Here is an 18,301-nt window from a genome sequence, read left to right as displayed (position 1 = left end):
GAACCATTTCTTTTTTGTCCTCATTCTGTTTAGTAAAGGGACTTTGTACTGGGGAGGCGTATTCAAGAAGAGGACGGATGGACGATGTCTCTCGCAGATGTTTTATAAGCGCTTGCACTTACTCATTGCATGTGGTTGCTCCAAGAAAGATTGGTACTTAGATATATTGAGCTCGTAACCATTTTAAAGACACGGACATGCCATGTAGTAGGCAATTGCAAAAGAGATCCCGAGGGCGATTTATGTATGACCATGTTAAGTTTCTCGGCATCTTGCAGATTTGTATCTGCAAGGTATCAGCAACGAACCTGACTTTAGACATAGTCTACTCAGGCGTAAAAAAAAATGTTTGTTTCCGGTATCAAGACCTACCCTAAATTTTTGGCCCGACCCTAAATGTTTTTATGGCCTTGGAGAATATTTTGTTCAACTTTTTGACATAAAGCTGCAAAAGTGCACTTTTTATGCTTTAAACATGGCCAGTGATGTTAAAAACAACTTACTGATGCTCTAAAGACATAACCCCCTTATTTGTATTCATTTTTTGACACAAAAATAATTTCCCAAAAGTCTCCCTTAATAAAAAAGAATTCCAAACAAATAAAATTTCCGACCTACCTACCCTAATTTTTTTGAGCATGTTACCGGAAACAAAGAATTTTTTTTTAGGCCTCATGTTCGTCATCTATGTATGCTAAAGTGCAACCAAGTCTGAATCAGACATATCATTATCTAAATTAATTTCGGAAGTCAGGTAATATAACATTTTCGGACCGATGATCAACAGTTTTAACTATTAACCGGCAAGCCATTCAATAAGTGTATAATATTTTTATTACAGGGTACTTTATGAAAATCGCTGGTCAATAGTTTGTGCTATATGACCAGTCTATATTCAACAAGTTTTACAATGCTAATAAGTAAGGAATATAAACTATATCTGTGAAAGTTAATTTTTGATGTCATGCAATAAAACGCTTTCGGAACGAGGGCCAATAGTTTTGACTATTGACTGGCAAGCCATTCAGTAAGTGTTTGGTATATATATACGTGTTTCTATATATAACGTATTAAATCTATATTGAATCATTTAACCAATCTATTATCTTCCATATTACTAATTACTTGAAAATTATAGGCTGATCACTACCAAATAGAATGTAAGCCTCCGCAGGTCTAGTCACAAGTAGTCCAAATATAAATAGTACTAATCTTTTTTCCTTTCCTAGTGCATTTTCTCGGCAGCAACGTGCTTACTTTTACCCTACCGCGTTTCAGTATGTATCACTTTGCATTCTAATGAAATCGGCATGTTCCTATCGCATGCTAGATAAAAATGGCGGCGTAAGAATTTAATGTCACGAAAAGAGAAACTGAAAGAAGCGGAAAGTAGTAAATTCAGCGGGTTGTATTTAACGAACTGTAGTTTTCTTATATAAAAGTTAACACCCACTTTTCTTTTTGTTTTTCTAAAGTAGCGATCTAGTTCTTTATGGGAATATAAGTCTCTGAAAATCTGATATGCTAGAAAATGTCGAAACACCGTTATGAAGTGAGTGGATTTTATATGAAATAAAGAACAGCTGGATTTAGTGGTGTTCAGCCAAAATGCACCTATTTATCACACTTCAATCACAAAGACTTAGCGCGCTGGTCGATACAAAGTCAGATCAGATCAAACATTTATTGATTTTGCCACACATGTACATACATGAACAGGCATTTTACATTAGCTTTTGTACAACCCGGGTATATTATACGGGTGAAATTTTATATTGATAAAATATTAACGAAGCGACATAATATTATCGACTAATCTATTTTTAGCTTAAACCGTTGTACAAGATATCGGATTTTAACGCAGTTAACATTGAAAAAATGTAAACAAAAGTAAACGAACATAATTTCGAAATACTTTTTAGCATCCAGAATAAATATGGAGTGAACACTCGCAGTTATTCAAGGTAACGTGCTTTTGATATATTGTTTAGTAAAACGTTGATATACAGACAAAAATAAGATCATGTTTAATTCCTGATAATATAAATTACACGGAAATTTTGTTTAAAACGTTTTTATATAATACTTACCATAACAAATGACTATATATAATTATCTTTTTGAAATGTGTATGTTAAATTGCGTATTATTTCATACCAACATTTTTCTACCGAAATCGAAACATTTTACAGAAGTAATTCTGAGTCTTTTTCATGAATCCACATACGCTGCACCAGTTAAGGATCTAATCGCGAAATTACAGTATCAACACATATATCTGTTTACTTTCACACTGTGGGAAATCGATCCGTTCGGTCACCGAGTGGATTTTATATAAAATGTCCAGGATGTATTATATAGAGGATATCTGAGCCGTGCCATGCGAAAACCAACATAGTGCATTTGCGACAATCATGGATCCAGACCAAGCGAACAGCATGGATCCTGATCAGACTGCGTAGATGCGCAGGTTGGTCTGGATCCATGCTCGTCGCAAACGCACTATGTTGATTTTTTCTCATGGTGCGGCTCATTTGTGTGTTTCAGTGTAAGAATGTTCAGAATCAACACTAGATGCAAAATTTTCACGAGTGGCATAAACTAGTTGACGTTGTGAAGTGTTGCATTGTCCAATTCTTAACCTGGAATGTTCTTTGACCTAGCTTGATACATTCATATAAAAGGTTAAAATCGATTATCGATATCGTAGATAAATAATGCACGGTAAATAGTTAAATGACCAATAAACACCTGTGCATGGACATTTGAATCAACCAGTTTTGAAATCTTTTTAGTCCTGCTGTGCTGAAAAGTTGATTCAAGATGACGAACATAGCACTGACATTCATTACTGTGTTCTTTTCAAACAAAAAAGAGTAAATCTACAGAGGAGAGGCTGATACATGGAAACAATGACATAGAAGTACACACTTTCTCAATTTATTTAAGAAAGGTTATAACTGATCGGCTGCCCTTTGTTCTAGAGTGTAACAACTGTAGCATCGACATGTTTTTAATGATTGTTACATTACACTTTGAAAACGAAATCACCAGTAAAGGTTTTTTAGTAGCAGATATGTCTACAACCTGTATCTTAATTCATTTGCAAAGAAAAAATAAATTCGTTTCGCTTCACACGCTCAAAAGAGATTTCTGCTTTATTTTCAATCAATATTACATCAAGCACAGCGCATTAAAACTCGAATGACACTCAATTTTGAGTGCTAGGGACGCAGTAATATAGCTTATATTACCATACTACACCATAAAAGCTCAACAGAATTATTCTGATTTGCAGAGGATAAGCTCTAATTAATCAACTATCAGAATTCCGTTGTGTGCTGTTATGACACTTTGTTCTGTTTTTCAGAATCGATTCCACAAAATGCCCTGTGATGAGCTGTTTGTACTCAAATACACTGGAACAGCAGTAATATGTCGCAGAATATACCAGGAAAAGAAAAAGTCAAGTTTACTGAAAAGAAAAATGTACGCGTTTATGTACCTACCCAAATCACTGACACCATTGATAAAAAGTGGAACATAATATGTCTTCCTTTACTCGGGTTTTCAGTGTTAGGTTTCGGAATCGCATTGATTATCGCCGGAGCTGTGAAGGATATAGAAGACTTGATAATATTAGGATGTCTCTTCGGTGCTGGAAGCATGATGTTCTTTGCAATTATGTATACGGCAGTTTGTAGACCTAGATGTCAACGTAACATTGTTGAGACGTTAAATCTAGTTGAAACGTCTAACGACGTAAGACCAACTAGCGGTAAAAGTAACGTTGAATTTTATAACGCTGTTTTTGACCCTAATGAGGATTTAATAAGTGCTAGAAATAGACCACAGCCTTCAGAAAATGATCTTTATGGAGAAAAAATGCGATCATTTCTAGCCACTCCCGCAACTACCTCAGGCGTTGTTTTCTATGCTGACACACCTGGTACCCCACCGCCACCTCGATTGGCGTTGCCGAGTGAACCAGGTGATAAAAAGAACGCGGTATTTACGATGGACGTGAGCAAAGAAATGACAAAGAAAACGCACGACATTTCTCAACTTGAGTTACTGTAAACTCACTCTACGTGCCTTTTATAATTTCATATATTCTTTTAAGCAGATATCTACTCATTTTTGTCATAAGATTACTCTTAATTTTTGCGAGATAAACTTACTTAAAAAACACGTTGTGACTGCTTTTGTTGTGACATTTGCAAACTCAGAAGACATCAGTGCATCGAATATTTGGTGACTAAGTTTTATTTCTATGAGATTATTAGAAATTCGGGATCGAATAAAACAGACACTCTGCGTGCCTAGTTTATATGGTAGTTGTTAATGTCGATTACATATAACAATGAGACATACGCTTCTGAAATATCAGTTTACATCTGTGATACCCTTAAGAAAATTTGTAAAAACACTCATCGAGTCTCAATTAATTAAGGTGCCAAATTTGTATGTTTATTTATATTATGTAAGCTACTATGTACATGATTCCTTATTTATTTCTTTTCCATGTATTTTGTTTATATGTAATGATGTATTTGATACCATGACAATGTATTATCATTCAGGACAATGTGTCAGCTGAGCATATAGATTATAACATTTATATGGTATTTGTTTCTTTCAGTTTAAGATTGGGAAGTGCCTTTCACGAGTGAACAGTAGATGCAATATTTTCACATTTAAGAAAACGAGAACATTACCATCTTTCTAAAGGTGAAAAAAAATGAACACAAAAAATTTGACACGTGAAATAAGTCCAAAAATACAACTTAATAATTTATCAATTTGTTTCTTGTAGATTCATATAAAAATTTTGTCAAGCGAACAACTTTATTCTGAATTGCTTCTAGCAGAATTTTAAATCTTGTTAATGTTTTCCATACGCAATAAATCTTACCAGTAATAGTTTTCCTCTATGGAAATGCGCGTTAAGTGTTATTCTGATTCTGCATGATGCTTATTACATTTGGTACACAAATATCCTATTAAGTAACAAAGAACTGCTTTGTTTTATGCTGTTACCTTTAATTTAATGATATATTACTACTAACAATATAAGAAAATATGGCAGTGGAGCAGATAAATATAAATGTTTATCATCGATTAGGATGAACACATCTATCGTTCCTATAATGATCTTTGCTAAAAGTTTCTTGATAAGTAACTGGAAAATAATAAAATTGTTGTGCAACTGCCATATTATCCTGAATGACTAGTATTACTCGTATGTATTGACCTGACACTCAATACAATGCCATTCGGTATTTTACGCAATATTTTGCATCCTGAAAATATTAACTAAAATCATATAAAAAGTTAATCAACGACACGGTGGTGTAATGGGTTAAGCTCTCGGACATCTACTCCCGTTACCATGGGTTCGAATTAAGTTCAGAGCACTTTTCTTAATTCGATGTAATGTAATTTTATAGATATTGCTTTTATTATTACGTCATGTAACACATTTCATATTTTCCAAAACAAAATGTATTTTATGATTTCATTTTCCGTCTACTGACGACAGTTGCTTGAATTTGTCGGTTGAATGAACGAACACCTGTCCGGTCCTGGATTTTCCTGAAAACTTCTGGAAACGCTGGCGATGGGTTAGTTATTTTTACCATTAGACGTAACAAGATCGAAGATGTTTTAAAGTTTTTCGTCGATATTTTGTACAACGGTTTACTAACATGTACATACAAGAATGTTGAATACTAGTGTATTTCTTGTACTAAATGAACCGCAAAAATTTGGTTTAAGTGTGACAATCTTCCCGTCAAAAATATAGCCAACGGTCAGACACAGAGTTCGAACCTACAACCCCGAGATTGGCGGCTGATTTTTTTGTCTGCAGATCACATCACAAAATATTAATCAAAACATTAGACCAAGTATCCAATAGTTATATCGCTATTTCGGTTCGGACACCGACATTTAATTTACGGAAAAGATGTAACTCATGCAGGTCATTACTTACAAAACGGCAGCAGTTAAGGTAAAGTCATTTACTAATAACCTAACAATAAAACATTCACATAATGCGACGCCCAGTATGTCCTTGTCGCAAACATACTTAGCCACACAATTGTTTAATATTTCGGATGACGCTACTTCAGCACCCAGGTCCGCTCATTATTTGACTCGGAGTTTATAGATATCTTACTGTAACTGTCGCTGATCGGTCATTTGTGTATTAAATTTTACTTTCGATTGTTACCGTTAGGAACTGGGAACCTTTTCATTTACTTCAATTGCTGAATTATATTTGAGGAACTTCGATCCACTTAGAAGATGCTGAATTTCAATATACAGATTTTATACTTATTTTATTGCATGGAACATTACATGTATTTTATATACACGGGCAGTGGTATACAAGTGTCTCACTCATCTCGCTCTCATATTTGCAGTTTGCACAGCTTAGATGAGTAGTGCTCATCTTTGTGCCTCCACAGGTCCGTGATTGAAGACCTGGATCTTGACCAGACATTTCATTCACACACTCTGGTAGAACTGGGGTACAGATTACAGAACAGACATATTAAGATTTATGAATTTTTCATCACTTTCATGTACACTTTTTCAGTTGTATTGTTGAAACTTATCAGATGTGGCTTGTACTTCATCCCTTATGTCTCTCATTCTTTAGGCGGTATTTAATAGGTATATCGGGGATTTAGGGTACGGCTCCTTAAGTAAAATTGCTTAAGTCAGACTAAGCCTCGCATGGACTAGGATTTGAATCGCATATTTTTATGTTGTTATTAAGTTCAGCGTCCCTGAACCCCGACAATATTACTAACAAATCCTAAAGAGGATTAAAATGGATTATGATTATTACTAATGATCAGCTTTTACATGCAGTTCATAACAAGTGAATGTAAATATACTATAAATGTTTGGTTGCAACACATTATTCCAGTCTGAAACAGAGTGTGTGAAAGTAGGATAATATTAGCTGGACCTCCAACAACAAAAATGAAAAAAAAAATGAAGACGATTAGTTTGAAGCAGTGAATTAATGAAATGATGTTTTATCAAAATAGGCTTGTTTCCTCAAGAATTACACTGCAGATAAAAACTACAGCAATGGATATTACAACAATGTAGATCGATGCCACAATGTTTGAAACTTAACATAATTCGAACTGTAGGATAGATACCATAACGGAACAGAACTTAAATTATCACTAATTGTCTGTGTTTTATGACAACATTAAACTGATTTGAATATCTTTAGACAAAGCTGCAAAAATGCCACCAAAACCGAAAGGTGAAGTTATAGCAGTAGAACAACGTCAGCGCCAACTTAGATTGATGTTGGATCAAAGGAAAACCAAGTGTTCGAGTGTTTGTGTCGGTGTTTTTATATTCCTGTTTACTTTAAGTTTAGGTATATGTCTCATCATTCTTGGATTCATTTTAAACAACCAGGATTTCCTGATCGTCGGAGGTGTGTTTGGCGTTGGAGGAATACTATTTTTTGTACTACTCTTTGTCGGACACTGTAGATCACACTTTGAAAATAGACAGATCCGCTCCGAATACTAGTTTAGTCGGAAAATAAATCAGGCATTGGATGAATTTTCTCCTTCCAGAGATTAGTAAAAAAGATGACAAAGTGAACCTTTGAAATGTAACAACGTTTATTTAAACTCAAATAGTTCAGCACTGTAATGTTGGGAATTTGCTGATTGAAATCTGTAATCACGATTTCGTTTGTGTCCCCTTATAGACGTGCCACAAAATAACTGTATTCTTTTGTATTTCCATGATGGTAATTATACATATTTTGCATGAAGAAAATGAGAAATAACAAGTATGTAGTTACAAACTGATAGTGACGACAATGTGTTTAAGGGCTTAATATATTATTTTAATGTAGTAGTATGCACAGTATTTGATATATTAATGCGAGTTAGATAGTTTTTATTCTATGTTTATAAAGCTATACTGAAGTTTGCAGAGGAGTCAATTCAGGGGGAGCCTAAATTGTCCACCTGTCATCTTGTAGAATAGCTGTGTTATACCAGTATTATCAGAATGATTTGCACGAAGTTCATGTGGGAGGAAAAAGTAGGTCACTAGGTCGTGGTGTTTTTTCGGGAAGAGAATTTAAGAATGATATAAATAAGCCCAAAATGTCTTCATATTCTTGCACGATTGTCAACTAAACTGTCGACTATATTTCATACAAATTTTGAAAAAGATACCAGTTTTGTCTTGGTTAATTTGGATCTTAAAAGTGTTCATACTTTTTTTGAATCCGGAGCGATAAACAACTTTAGAATGATCTAAAAGTCATAGCAAAATATCTTATAGTGCTCAATAGGTGGAGTAAATTTATGGGTCTCCAATTATTTTGCCTGGGATATGTTCTATACTATTACTATGCATTCCTCATTCATTTATTATCCATTACAATTCTGAAATCATTAAGCTCTTCAATTAAGCCCGGTCTCAATGTCTTATGCTTTTTTTAATACGCGGTCTCGTCTTTAAATATGAATAAGTGTCGTGAAAAGAATTTAACGGAAGCACGAACAGACAAAAACATCGCCGTCCTTGTATATACAATACTAATTTAAACCCTTGAGCTATCTATACGCAATGCATGAAGACCATTTGTTCAACAGTAAGTTAAACAAATTTAAATGCTAAATAACCGAAATACTGTGTGACCTAACTATTCAATACATTGATTTGTTATCAAAAATAGAGGACATTTAATCAGTGTGTTGTGAATAAATTTTGTATAATCCAGACGTTAACACGGAACGGACTTTAATGCGTGTTGTTTTGAATTCCATTGATGTTTTATTTGAAGAAATTATTATGACTGAAAATTGTGGAATATTAGATCTTATATTCAATGACATCAAAATATTGATTACACATGCACACAGAACAAAGACTTATATTACATACAAGTGTTAATAGTTTTGTGATTCTTGGGTACAGACCTTTGATCTGTACTTTTTAATTTCTTAAGTCTTTCTGCATATACCCAGATCTTTAAAAAATGCTTAATATTCTTTTAAATTATTGATTCAAACAGGATGGATCTTAAAACATAATTGGACGATGACCACTGTTTGAGCAGCGCTTAGTGATATGTTTAAATGTAGTGTAGTTATATATTGGACGAAAGCTTAAAGTCGACACACGCAATGCCCAGCCAAGGCCAATCGATACCTAGGCAGGTATCTGAGGCGGCCACAACAGAACGTAAAGTTCAGTTGGCAAAGCTTTTAGAACAAAACAAGACGAGCTTTTCAACTGTTTGTATAGGAATGTTGGTAGTGGTGTTTTGTTTGGCTGCTGGGGCAACATTGATCATACTCGGAATCGTCTACTCAAACAAGGACTGTCTCATCCTTGGAAGCATATTTGCTTTCGGGGGAATAGTGTTCTCGATACTGTTCACTGTTGGACAATGTAGACCTTATCTGAAAAACAGACAAATTCGTGCCGAATATACCAAAGAACTATACGAGTCGGAGGGAGCGAAAAAGCCTGTTTCGGTTGGAAATTATGTTTCTTCAAAGGCAGAAATCCAAACTGGAAATTATTATTCTTCTACGATGGAGGATGAATCAACTCGAACTGTAACATTCTTCTAGAATGTGTTGCAAAGATTGGTTCGCCTAAACATTTGTAAAAATGGCCAAGACCCAATATATGATGTTGTAGTTTATTTGTACTGTAAATTGTATAATGCATGATTTATCTACAATGTATTGAGTAACTGATAAGCCTTATAAGGCTGGGTATTGATCTGATCTAATTGTTGTAATAATTGTATTGTATCTGTTTATTTTGTATCTGTCACTATAATAAATAATAATAAAGTAAACGCCAGCCTGCCAATCTGAAGAAAATGCTAACAAGGGCCAAATTTGATGAAAACGAAACAGTTCTAAAAAGTAACGAAATGTGGTAGATCAAACTGTGGACTTTGTCAACATCTATTGGAGGGAAACACATTTAATTTCAGAAGCGGAAAATCATTCACAATCAAAAACACTTTATTCTGTGATGTTCAAAATTTAATATACGTTATTAGATGTTGTGGCTGCCAGAAAGAATATATTGGTGAGACAGGGGATTTTCTACGCAAACGAATAACTGTTCACCGACAACAGATAAGAGACAAAAACACACGAATGCTATATGTCAGTGAACATATCGACACATGTGGCACAGTGCTGGACAAAGATAACCATCATTTATGATCTTTCCATTATATAAATTACAAACTACAAACGCGATTTTAAGAAAAGAAAAAGAACAATTCTTTATCAATATATTTAAACCAGAGCTAAATTCAAGAAATAGTTAACAAATACAAATAACTAGTTAAGAGTAATATATATATATATATATATATATATATATATATATATATATATATATATGTTTCTGGAATTTATTTCTGGAATTTATACGTAGTCTGTGTAATCAAAATCATTGTAAATATCATTCGTCTTTCTCAGAAAAAAAAACCCAACAAACAAACAAAAAAAAAAAACAAGAGGGCCAAGATGGCCCTAGGTCGCTCACCTGAGAAACACACCATTTCAGTGTAAACATGTTTGACCTAGTGATTTCATGGGAACAAATATTCTGACCAATTTTCATTAAGATTGGACCAAAAATCTTGATGGTAAACAAGTATTTTCTTTGATTTGAACTAATGACCTAGTTTTTGACCCAACACGGCCCAGATTCGTGCTTGTCCAAGATTACATAAAACCAACATTCTGACAAAGTTACAGGAAGAATTGAGCAAAAAAGTGAGCTCTAGAGTGTTAACAAGCTTTTCCTTTGATCTGACCTAGTGACCTAGTTTTTTGGCCCCACATGACCCACATTCGAAATCATCCAAGACTTTAAACATCAATATAAACATTCTGACCACATTTCATGAAGATATGGTCATAAACGTGGCCTCTAAAGTGTTATCAAGCTTTTCCTTTGATTTGACTGGATGACCTAATTTTTGACCCAACATGACCCAGATTCAAACCTGACCTAGAAGTCAGCAAGACAAACATTGTGGTCAAATTTCATGAAGATCCAGTGTAAAATGCTGTCCCTATTGCATACACTAGGTTTTTCTTTGATTTGACCTTGCGACCTAGTGTTTGACCACAGATTACCCATATTCAAAATTGACCTAGATTTCGTCAAGGCAGCCGTTCTGACTATATTTTATGAATATCCAGTGTAAAATGCAGCCCATATTGCATACAAAAGGTTTATCTTTGATTTTACCAGGTGACCCAGTTTTTGACCCCAGATGACTCATATTCAAACCTGACCTAGATTGCATCCAGACAAACATTCTGATCAAATTTCATGAAGATCGGGTGTAAAATGCAGTCTCTGTTGCTTACACATATAATAAGGTAAATATACTATCTTTTCATACACGTGCTCCCTCCCAGTATCACGTGCGACAGGATGAAAATAAGTGATACAGCTATGGTTGAAAAAGCAACCATCACACCAGACCGCAGAACCCGACTGTTCTAAGAAACTTTTTTCGATCTAGTGCGGCTTGTCGTGAATTTCCACACATGTTCAAACGCTTCAGAAGAATTAATGAAAAGGAACTTGGCTTTCTAAAGTTTATTGCAGTCTTAAAATGATAACAAGTACATGTACACGTATATGCTAATACATCATATCCACATTAAATACATGTGCACTGTGATATTTATAATCATCAGTGTGAAAACACAATCTTGGTATTTTGGCAACTTTAATATTTATAACAAAATCTATTAACCTTTACCCTGCTAAATTAAAATGGACTGGTCTATCATTCAATTTAGGCAGTATCATTTGTCATTCAAAGGAGAGTTCACAGAACGTTTACTGACTGAATATCGAACAGTGCAGACTATGTTCAGACTGCACGGACGTGCAGGCTGATCTTGGTTTGCACTGGATGCAAAGGCAGACTTGCCACCAGCTGGCTAAAATATGTAAAAGCAGGTTAAAATATGTTGCTTAATGCATATAAAATTTCAGTAAACATCAGTAGTTGAAGTGGTACCATTTTATTCATATTACGAAATCACCCCATTTCTTAAAATGTCATAATTTTTAAAGTTACAGAGGCGAAGATATTAAATTTTCACTGTTCAATATTTCATTCTGATTCAAATTTGTTATGGTTGGACAAAGAAGATGTTTTGTATTTTTGTTTGCTATGATTCGAGTAAAATTCCCTCGTTTGCTAGTAATATGAAACATATAGTGGGGTGCGTTGGTGGTTTTGTTAAATACTAGTATATAATCTGATATAACTTGAGAATGACTAAATTATTTTGTGGCAAAATAATATCATATACACCATAAATAACTTCCAAAGCATAAATTTATGTAAATTTGTATAAATTTCATATCAAAAGAATAAAATATAAACTTACCAAGCTTATAAATACAAACATATAGACACGTTAAAACACTCCTCGTATACCAATGTATATGCATGTACATTAAAAACTTATTAATTAATCAATAATGCATTAAAACCTTTTGATATACAACTGCCTTAACTTGCGCTAATTGCCTAAAATTGGGGTTTATAACATATGTGGCAAGTATGCGATCATTTTCATCAAGTATTTCGGCTTTTAATTTCCCTAGATGTTTACCAAAGGCTTCAACGCGGAAGACTATGAATTATAAATAGTTGGCATTTCATATCAAAAAGGCGGATACAATAATTTCTAGCAAGATCATCAGTATTCATACCTTCATTTTTATTTTTCTCAAAATAATTATTGAGACATCATGATATCGTGCGTGACGTCTCGTTTTTTTTTGTGAATGGCATTGTGAAAATGTTCTTAAAGGTAACTCAGGATTGTAATGGCATTTGCAATTACGTATTCTTGTATGACGTTTCGGATTTGTTCGGTAGAAAATGAGGCTCATACAGACATCTGACTTGAAATGATAAACTGAACATTTTTTGTAAGGTCTAAAGATATTTCACTCGAGCACATTATTGCATTATTACTTGTGTTTATATAATAAAAGACTATCTCCTATATATCATGCAAACCGTCTATGAGGCTGAAATAATTTAAAATGCATAAATACTTCGCGCTTCTGTTTCTTTCAATGTTGCCAAAATTATTAAATTGAACTACTCGGGCAGAATATGATTACAGCTTATTTTGTTGAACAATATTTAGTCCTGTATGAGAACTGTTAAAATGAACGGATAACCGATTCAAAGAAGTTTTTTTATGTAATGATGAGTGTTTCATATAAAATAAACCATCAAACTAGCTTACTTTTGATCAGCATTTTTTGCAAAGTCTGAGACATCGATAGGAGATCAGCTATAATATGAATGGCTTCCACACACTAATTCGGATTTATGTCATCCCAGAAAGTCGCTCAAGCCCCCCCCCCCCCCTCCCCCGACCCGCGCGCCAAAAAACTTTGCCCAAAGGAGACAGTTAAAAATAAACATTTTTTCTTTAAATGCGCATGTAACAATGGCAGAGTCATCGTATTTTACTGATCTTAAAAACAATACAATACGAAACTTACGTCAACTAAACAAAGATACTAAAATTTGTAATACAGTACGAATCTCGGGATAAAACACTAAGTTTATAAATAAAACGCGAGATATATTTAGTTGACCACTAGTAAAACAAATGATCGGGCATCGGTATAGACATAAAATGTGCAAATTTGTATGTCGGATATGAAAGTAGTGTAACACATACATTTTTATCGATACGAATATATTTATCTCAAACTATCAAGAAGCAGTATATTTGTATGAAACAGTAATAAATATCTGATATCACAGTTAAAATAAATACACTATATATGCGTCGTAAGATGCAGTTAATAGATATATGTGTATCATTATGGTCCTTTCATTGATCAAAGGTATGTCGTATTGACCCTAGATCAGATCTATTACCGAGCGATTGTATAAACACATCATTACATTATCATTTTTAGATAAATGCCGCTTGCGTGGAGATTCAACAGAACGAAAATATTATCCCCCTACATATTCTATATCAACTGGAGATGTTCACAGAGCTATTGTACAGTACAGACACAGATCCATTTCAATGGGAAATTCATTTCTTCATTTTAAAGAATTATCCTAGAACTAGCTCAAGATGAAGGAAAAGGTACGATTCATGTATCTTCTAAGAGATATAATTATATTTTTTCCTGTTACATTTGCTTACCGAAAAGTCACGTCAAAATTACACTTCTGTGACCTCATACTTGAATTGAATTACAACCTTCTCCCTCATTTTTGTCAACCAAAATGTCAAAAATATACAAAGTGGAAAATGAGTGTTCAATAAATTAGTGCCGTGGTTCCTTTAGTGCTGTTGGCCTCGAAAAAAAAACTGTCCTACTGACATTTGTTGCGGCGATAAGAGAAAAAGACTATATTGGACCAGGCAGCAGAAGAAAAAAAAACTTAACAATAGATATATCTAACAATGTACACGTTGGTATAATGGGGCTGGTATCATGTAGTAAATATGCTGTTCTATAACAGAGCGGTTCAGATTTCATTCTTGTACGGGTATCATGTACGTGTAGAAATTCTCTACAAGTAGAAGTAAGGGTCTGTTACAATATCATAATTTAATCGAGTTGCTTATATACATTTAAAACTTCTGATGTAGATTTGACAATAAACTTCTGAACGTAATAGAATGTTTAAGCTATAACTGCAATATTCTAAATCGCCTTTTTAACTTAATGAAATAAAATCTCAAAAAAACCAATACCCGCACATGTATGAAAGCATAACCTCCCTAATAACAAAACTAACAAAAACATCGTAAAACAGGGGAGGTTGCGAATCGTATCTAAAACAACTATACAAAACAAAAGATGAATGTACAGTACACACTCCAGAACGTCTTTATAACACACGACGGTAGGACGACACGTGGTCAGGTGAGATCCTATTTAATGGTAAATCTAGTACAATTGTATAACCTTAACCTTACACATATCTATTAATGCAAAACTTAAATGCTGACTATAATAATTTTAAATGTGAACAATTTACTCTTTTCTATGCTTGTACATTTTTTAAATTGCAAAACTATATCATATAAGCACCATTTTTGTGACCATATCGTTTGTTTGTTTCTTTAACAAGAGGACTGAACTGAATTTATTCTTCTGCCAACGCTTTATCCATTAAGACATAATTGGCAAGAGATCTAAATCCTGTGGGCCTTATAATGAAATTATAAGATCCTATGCTTTATAGAGAACAGAATAATCCGTATCTCCTAGTTGTTCTCTAGTCTGGCATCTTACAACTATAAGTGCAATCGTAAAAATAACACCACCAAATGCAAAAATACCACCAAGCAGGTAAAGATCCTCCATGTCCATTATCCATCCAAGAACAAGTAAACTCCCTCCAATGCCTAAAATAATTAACATAATCACTATACCACAAATAATTTTCCCAGTTTCTGACTTATGCTTTTTAAGTAATTTCATTGCACGTCTTTGTTTATCTGACGACGACGGAGATATTTTGCTGAATTTGATTTCTGTTCCTTTGGGCGGTACATTGTTTGCAGTGATGTCGAGTTTAAGTTTACTTGTATTCAGATCACTTACACTAGCATTTACACTTTCATTACCTCTGTCATTGTAATCCAGCATCAAACCCCTGTCCTTCGCTAAGAGTTGTCTCCCTTCCCAATATTTTTCATTGGCCTCCGCTTCATCTCTTTCGAGTGCGTTTAACAAATGTTTAATGCAGTCTTCCTCATCTTCATCCAGTTCTTTTACAGACTCGTCCAGAAGTTTTTCACAACTTTCGTCGTCTGTCAGACGATCTGTCGCCATATTTGATGTTTAGAAGAATTTCAAATAAATTTTCAGCGAATCATTAAATCAGCAGACTGCCAGTTGCTATTTAAGATTTTTTTCAGATCGAACAACAGTTTCAACCATTTTTTTTTCAGTAAAAACTGTTTTTAATTTCATCCACAGTATGAATTAAAACGCACAAAATAATCATTTTCCCATTGGTTTCACTGCCTAATTTCTATTAAGGATTCATAATAAAACGGCACCGTTTATGAGTGGCTGCATACTGCTTGCTCAATGCTGTTTGTCTCTGCAACATCGTGAATTATCTCTTTAAGGTCCTATATCTGCCAGCACACCAACATGTGTTTAGCTTGTTATAATCTGAAGAAGAAAAAGGAATTGTTAGTTCTTACAGATTTTATTGATACAGTTTAATATACATATAGTCTTTTATTTTCTTTACCAACGACACAATACTTGTATCGGGCGATGCCCTAGTATTAAAATACATTTGTTGTCAAATGCATAATTGGATAAGCTACAATGCGCACTGTACAAAATACTCAAAACGTTAATAATTAAATATAGCCTTTAGTAAGACATCACGGTGACCATTTATACATCCCTCCATAGATTCAAACCAAACAGGACTTGGATCTATACGTAAGATTGTTAAACAATCATTAAACTCAATGTTAAATGAAGTTTAAACCGATGTATTAAATAAATTTACGTTTTAGTTATTAACACCAGCCTGCTTTCATATAAAGCAAATCACCTTGTAGGTATGTATATACATGCACATGATGTATGTAAACGGATCATTATTAAGTACGTATGTATGTGATATGTAAAGAGAAATATCCTGGAGAAATGTAAATGAGACTTTGTATACACGTTACAGCGAAATTTCGTTAATTCTGGTTTTACTGTCAAGATCATATTTATGAAAAAGGTCATACCAGTGAAAGTATGCACAGAATTGGCAAAAAAATTGTAAAATGATTCAATCATAAAGTTGTATTCACCGTATTTGGAACAAAATCGAATTATTGTTTATAGTATGTATAGACGTTGCAATACTATTAATATGATATGCAACTTAAACATGCTTAATCCATCAAAACCGCTCACATAATCACGATAACATAAAAACGTATATTTTGTGGTTCAACAGTTGGTACATCTTTACGATATTTTGAAATATATCATGAATAAGGTAAAATGTTTAAAGTAATATTTCAAAATGTGCTTACCTTAAATAGATCTACGCATGTCCTTCTAAATCCGCTGACAAATGTAGTTTACGCATGTACACAATAATATTTATTGACTTTACAATGTAAAATCTATACTTTATTTACAAGTTTGTATAAAGATTACAAACATGGCCTATATTTGTACACAGTATGTGTATTATGTGTACGATTGAAAGGGCAAAATTGTGTATACGACAGTCAGGTATGTCTATCGCCTTTATATATGCATCCAATAAATCTATACCATTATTTCGTTTAATATAAACCTGCGTATAACCATGATAACAGAACTACGAGTGTAGAAAACTGTGATGCGTTCATTATTTCAGTCCAATACGAGAGAATCACTGAAAATGAACATGTTGTAAAGCAGCATATGGGTTTGTTACAGTCAGTTTAAAGACCTTAAGATTTCAGTCGAGAACCAGTGATTCTACGCCAAAGAGCTTAGGACCTAACGTCTTTCATACATCAAAGTTCATAGTTATTTTTTTTTATTGTTACCACACTTTTAATATGCCCAGAAAGCATATTCGACTGTAACAAAATATGAACTCTGAAAATTGGGACCAATACACGCCTGAAATTTTTAAAAGGAAGTAGAGCATCACGACGAGGACGTGGTCATACAGCATAGCCAAGTTAAATCAGGACCTTAGAATTTATTCGACCGACTGGATAAAAGCATAACTAAGGCAAAAGAAACTGAAAATATCCATACTAAGTCCATTACTTTTTGTTCACACGTGTTTTTTTTTAAAAAAATCATATTAGTTTCAATCTGTGTATTCCGCTCACAACCAGCTGGGGTCCTAGTTCAAATTTAGTGAAGCAGTAATGCGACAGTGTTAATTTCATCGATTTTCCAGATCGTCACCTCTTTTCGAGCTGCCAGCATGGTGGCTGACACCATTTATAACCTTAATTGATCGAACGATATCTATTTTGGCACGATGACCTGTTTCAGCTCTATAAAACCTTGTCCTCACCCGTCCGGGAGCATTTAATGAATTCACCATCAATTGACGAGTTACACATTCTCATTACATTAATAAAGCGACCAATAATGTCATCGGCAGTCAGAAGAAACTCAGAAGAAACGAGGCTTCTAAAAACTTCTTTTTATGTCTTCTTCACAGCAATTCTAATTTCTACGAAATTTTGTCAGT

General features: G+C 33.9%; 1 protein-coding gene and 1 long non-coding RNA gene across 3 annotated transcripts; one reads left to right on the top strand and one right to left on the bottom strand.

The window, feature by feature from the left end:
- The first annotated feature begins 1,136 nt into the window (after window positions 1–1,136).
- LOC123563188 (uncharacterized) lies at window positions 1,137–9,874 on the top strand. The gene is made up of 2 exons (XR_006688760.2): window positions 1,137–1,964; window positions 3,371–9,874. It is a non-coding gene; the product is annotated as an uncharacterized LOC123563188 (long non-coding RNA).
- Window positions 9,875–11,637: 1,763 nt separating this feature from the next.
- Window positions 11,638–17,334, bottom strand: LOC123563186 (uncharacterized). 2 transcript variants are annotated; one of them, XM_045355829.2, is made up of 2 exons: window positions 17,130–17,334; window positions 11,638–16,254 (listed from the first exon to the last, which is right to left on the bottom strand). In XM_045355829.2, exon 2 carries the CDS (start codon window positions 15,904–15,906, stop codon window positions 15,301–15,303), a length of 606 nt encoding a protein of 201 aa, XP_045211764.2. In that variant the 5' UTR covers window positions 15,907–16,254; window positions 17,130–17,334; the 3' UTR covers window positions 11,638–15,300. The 2 variants fall into 2 exon arrangements, with proteins under 2 accessions (XP_045211764.2, XP_045211765.2); XM_045355830.2 differs by lacking the exon at window positions 17,130–17,334 and adding an exon at window positions 16,902–17,043.
- Between the last annotated feature and the right edge of the window lie 967 nt (window positions 17,335–18,301).

The sequence above is a fragment of the Mercenaria mercenaria genome, chromosome 2 (assembly GCF_021730395.1).
Source record: "Mercenaria mercenaria strain notata chromosome 2, MADL_Memer_1, whole genome shotgun sequence".
NCBI lineage: Eukaryota > Metazoa > Mollusca > Bivalvia > Venerida > Veneridae > Mercenaria > Mercenaria mercenaria.
This window is presented reverse-complemented; position numbering and strand designations above follow the sequence as displayed.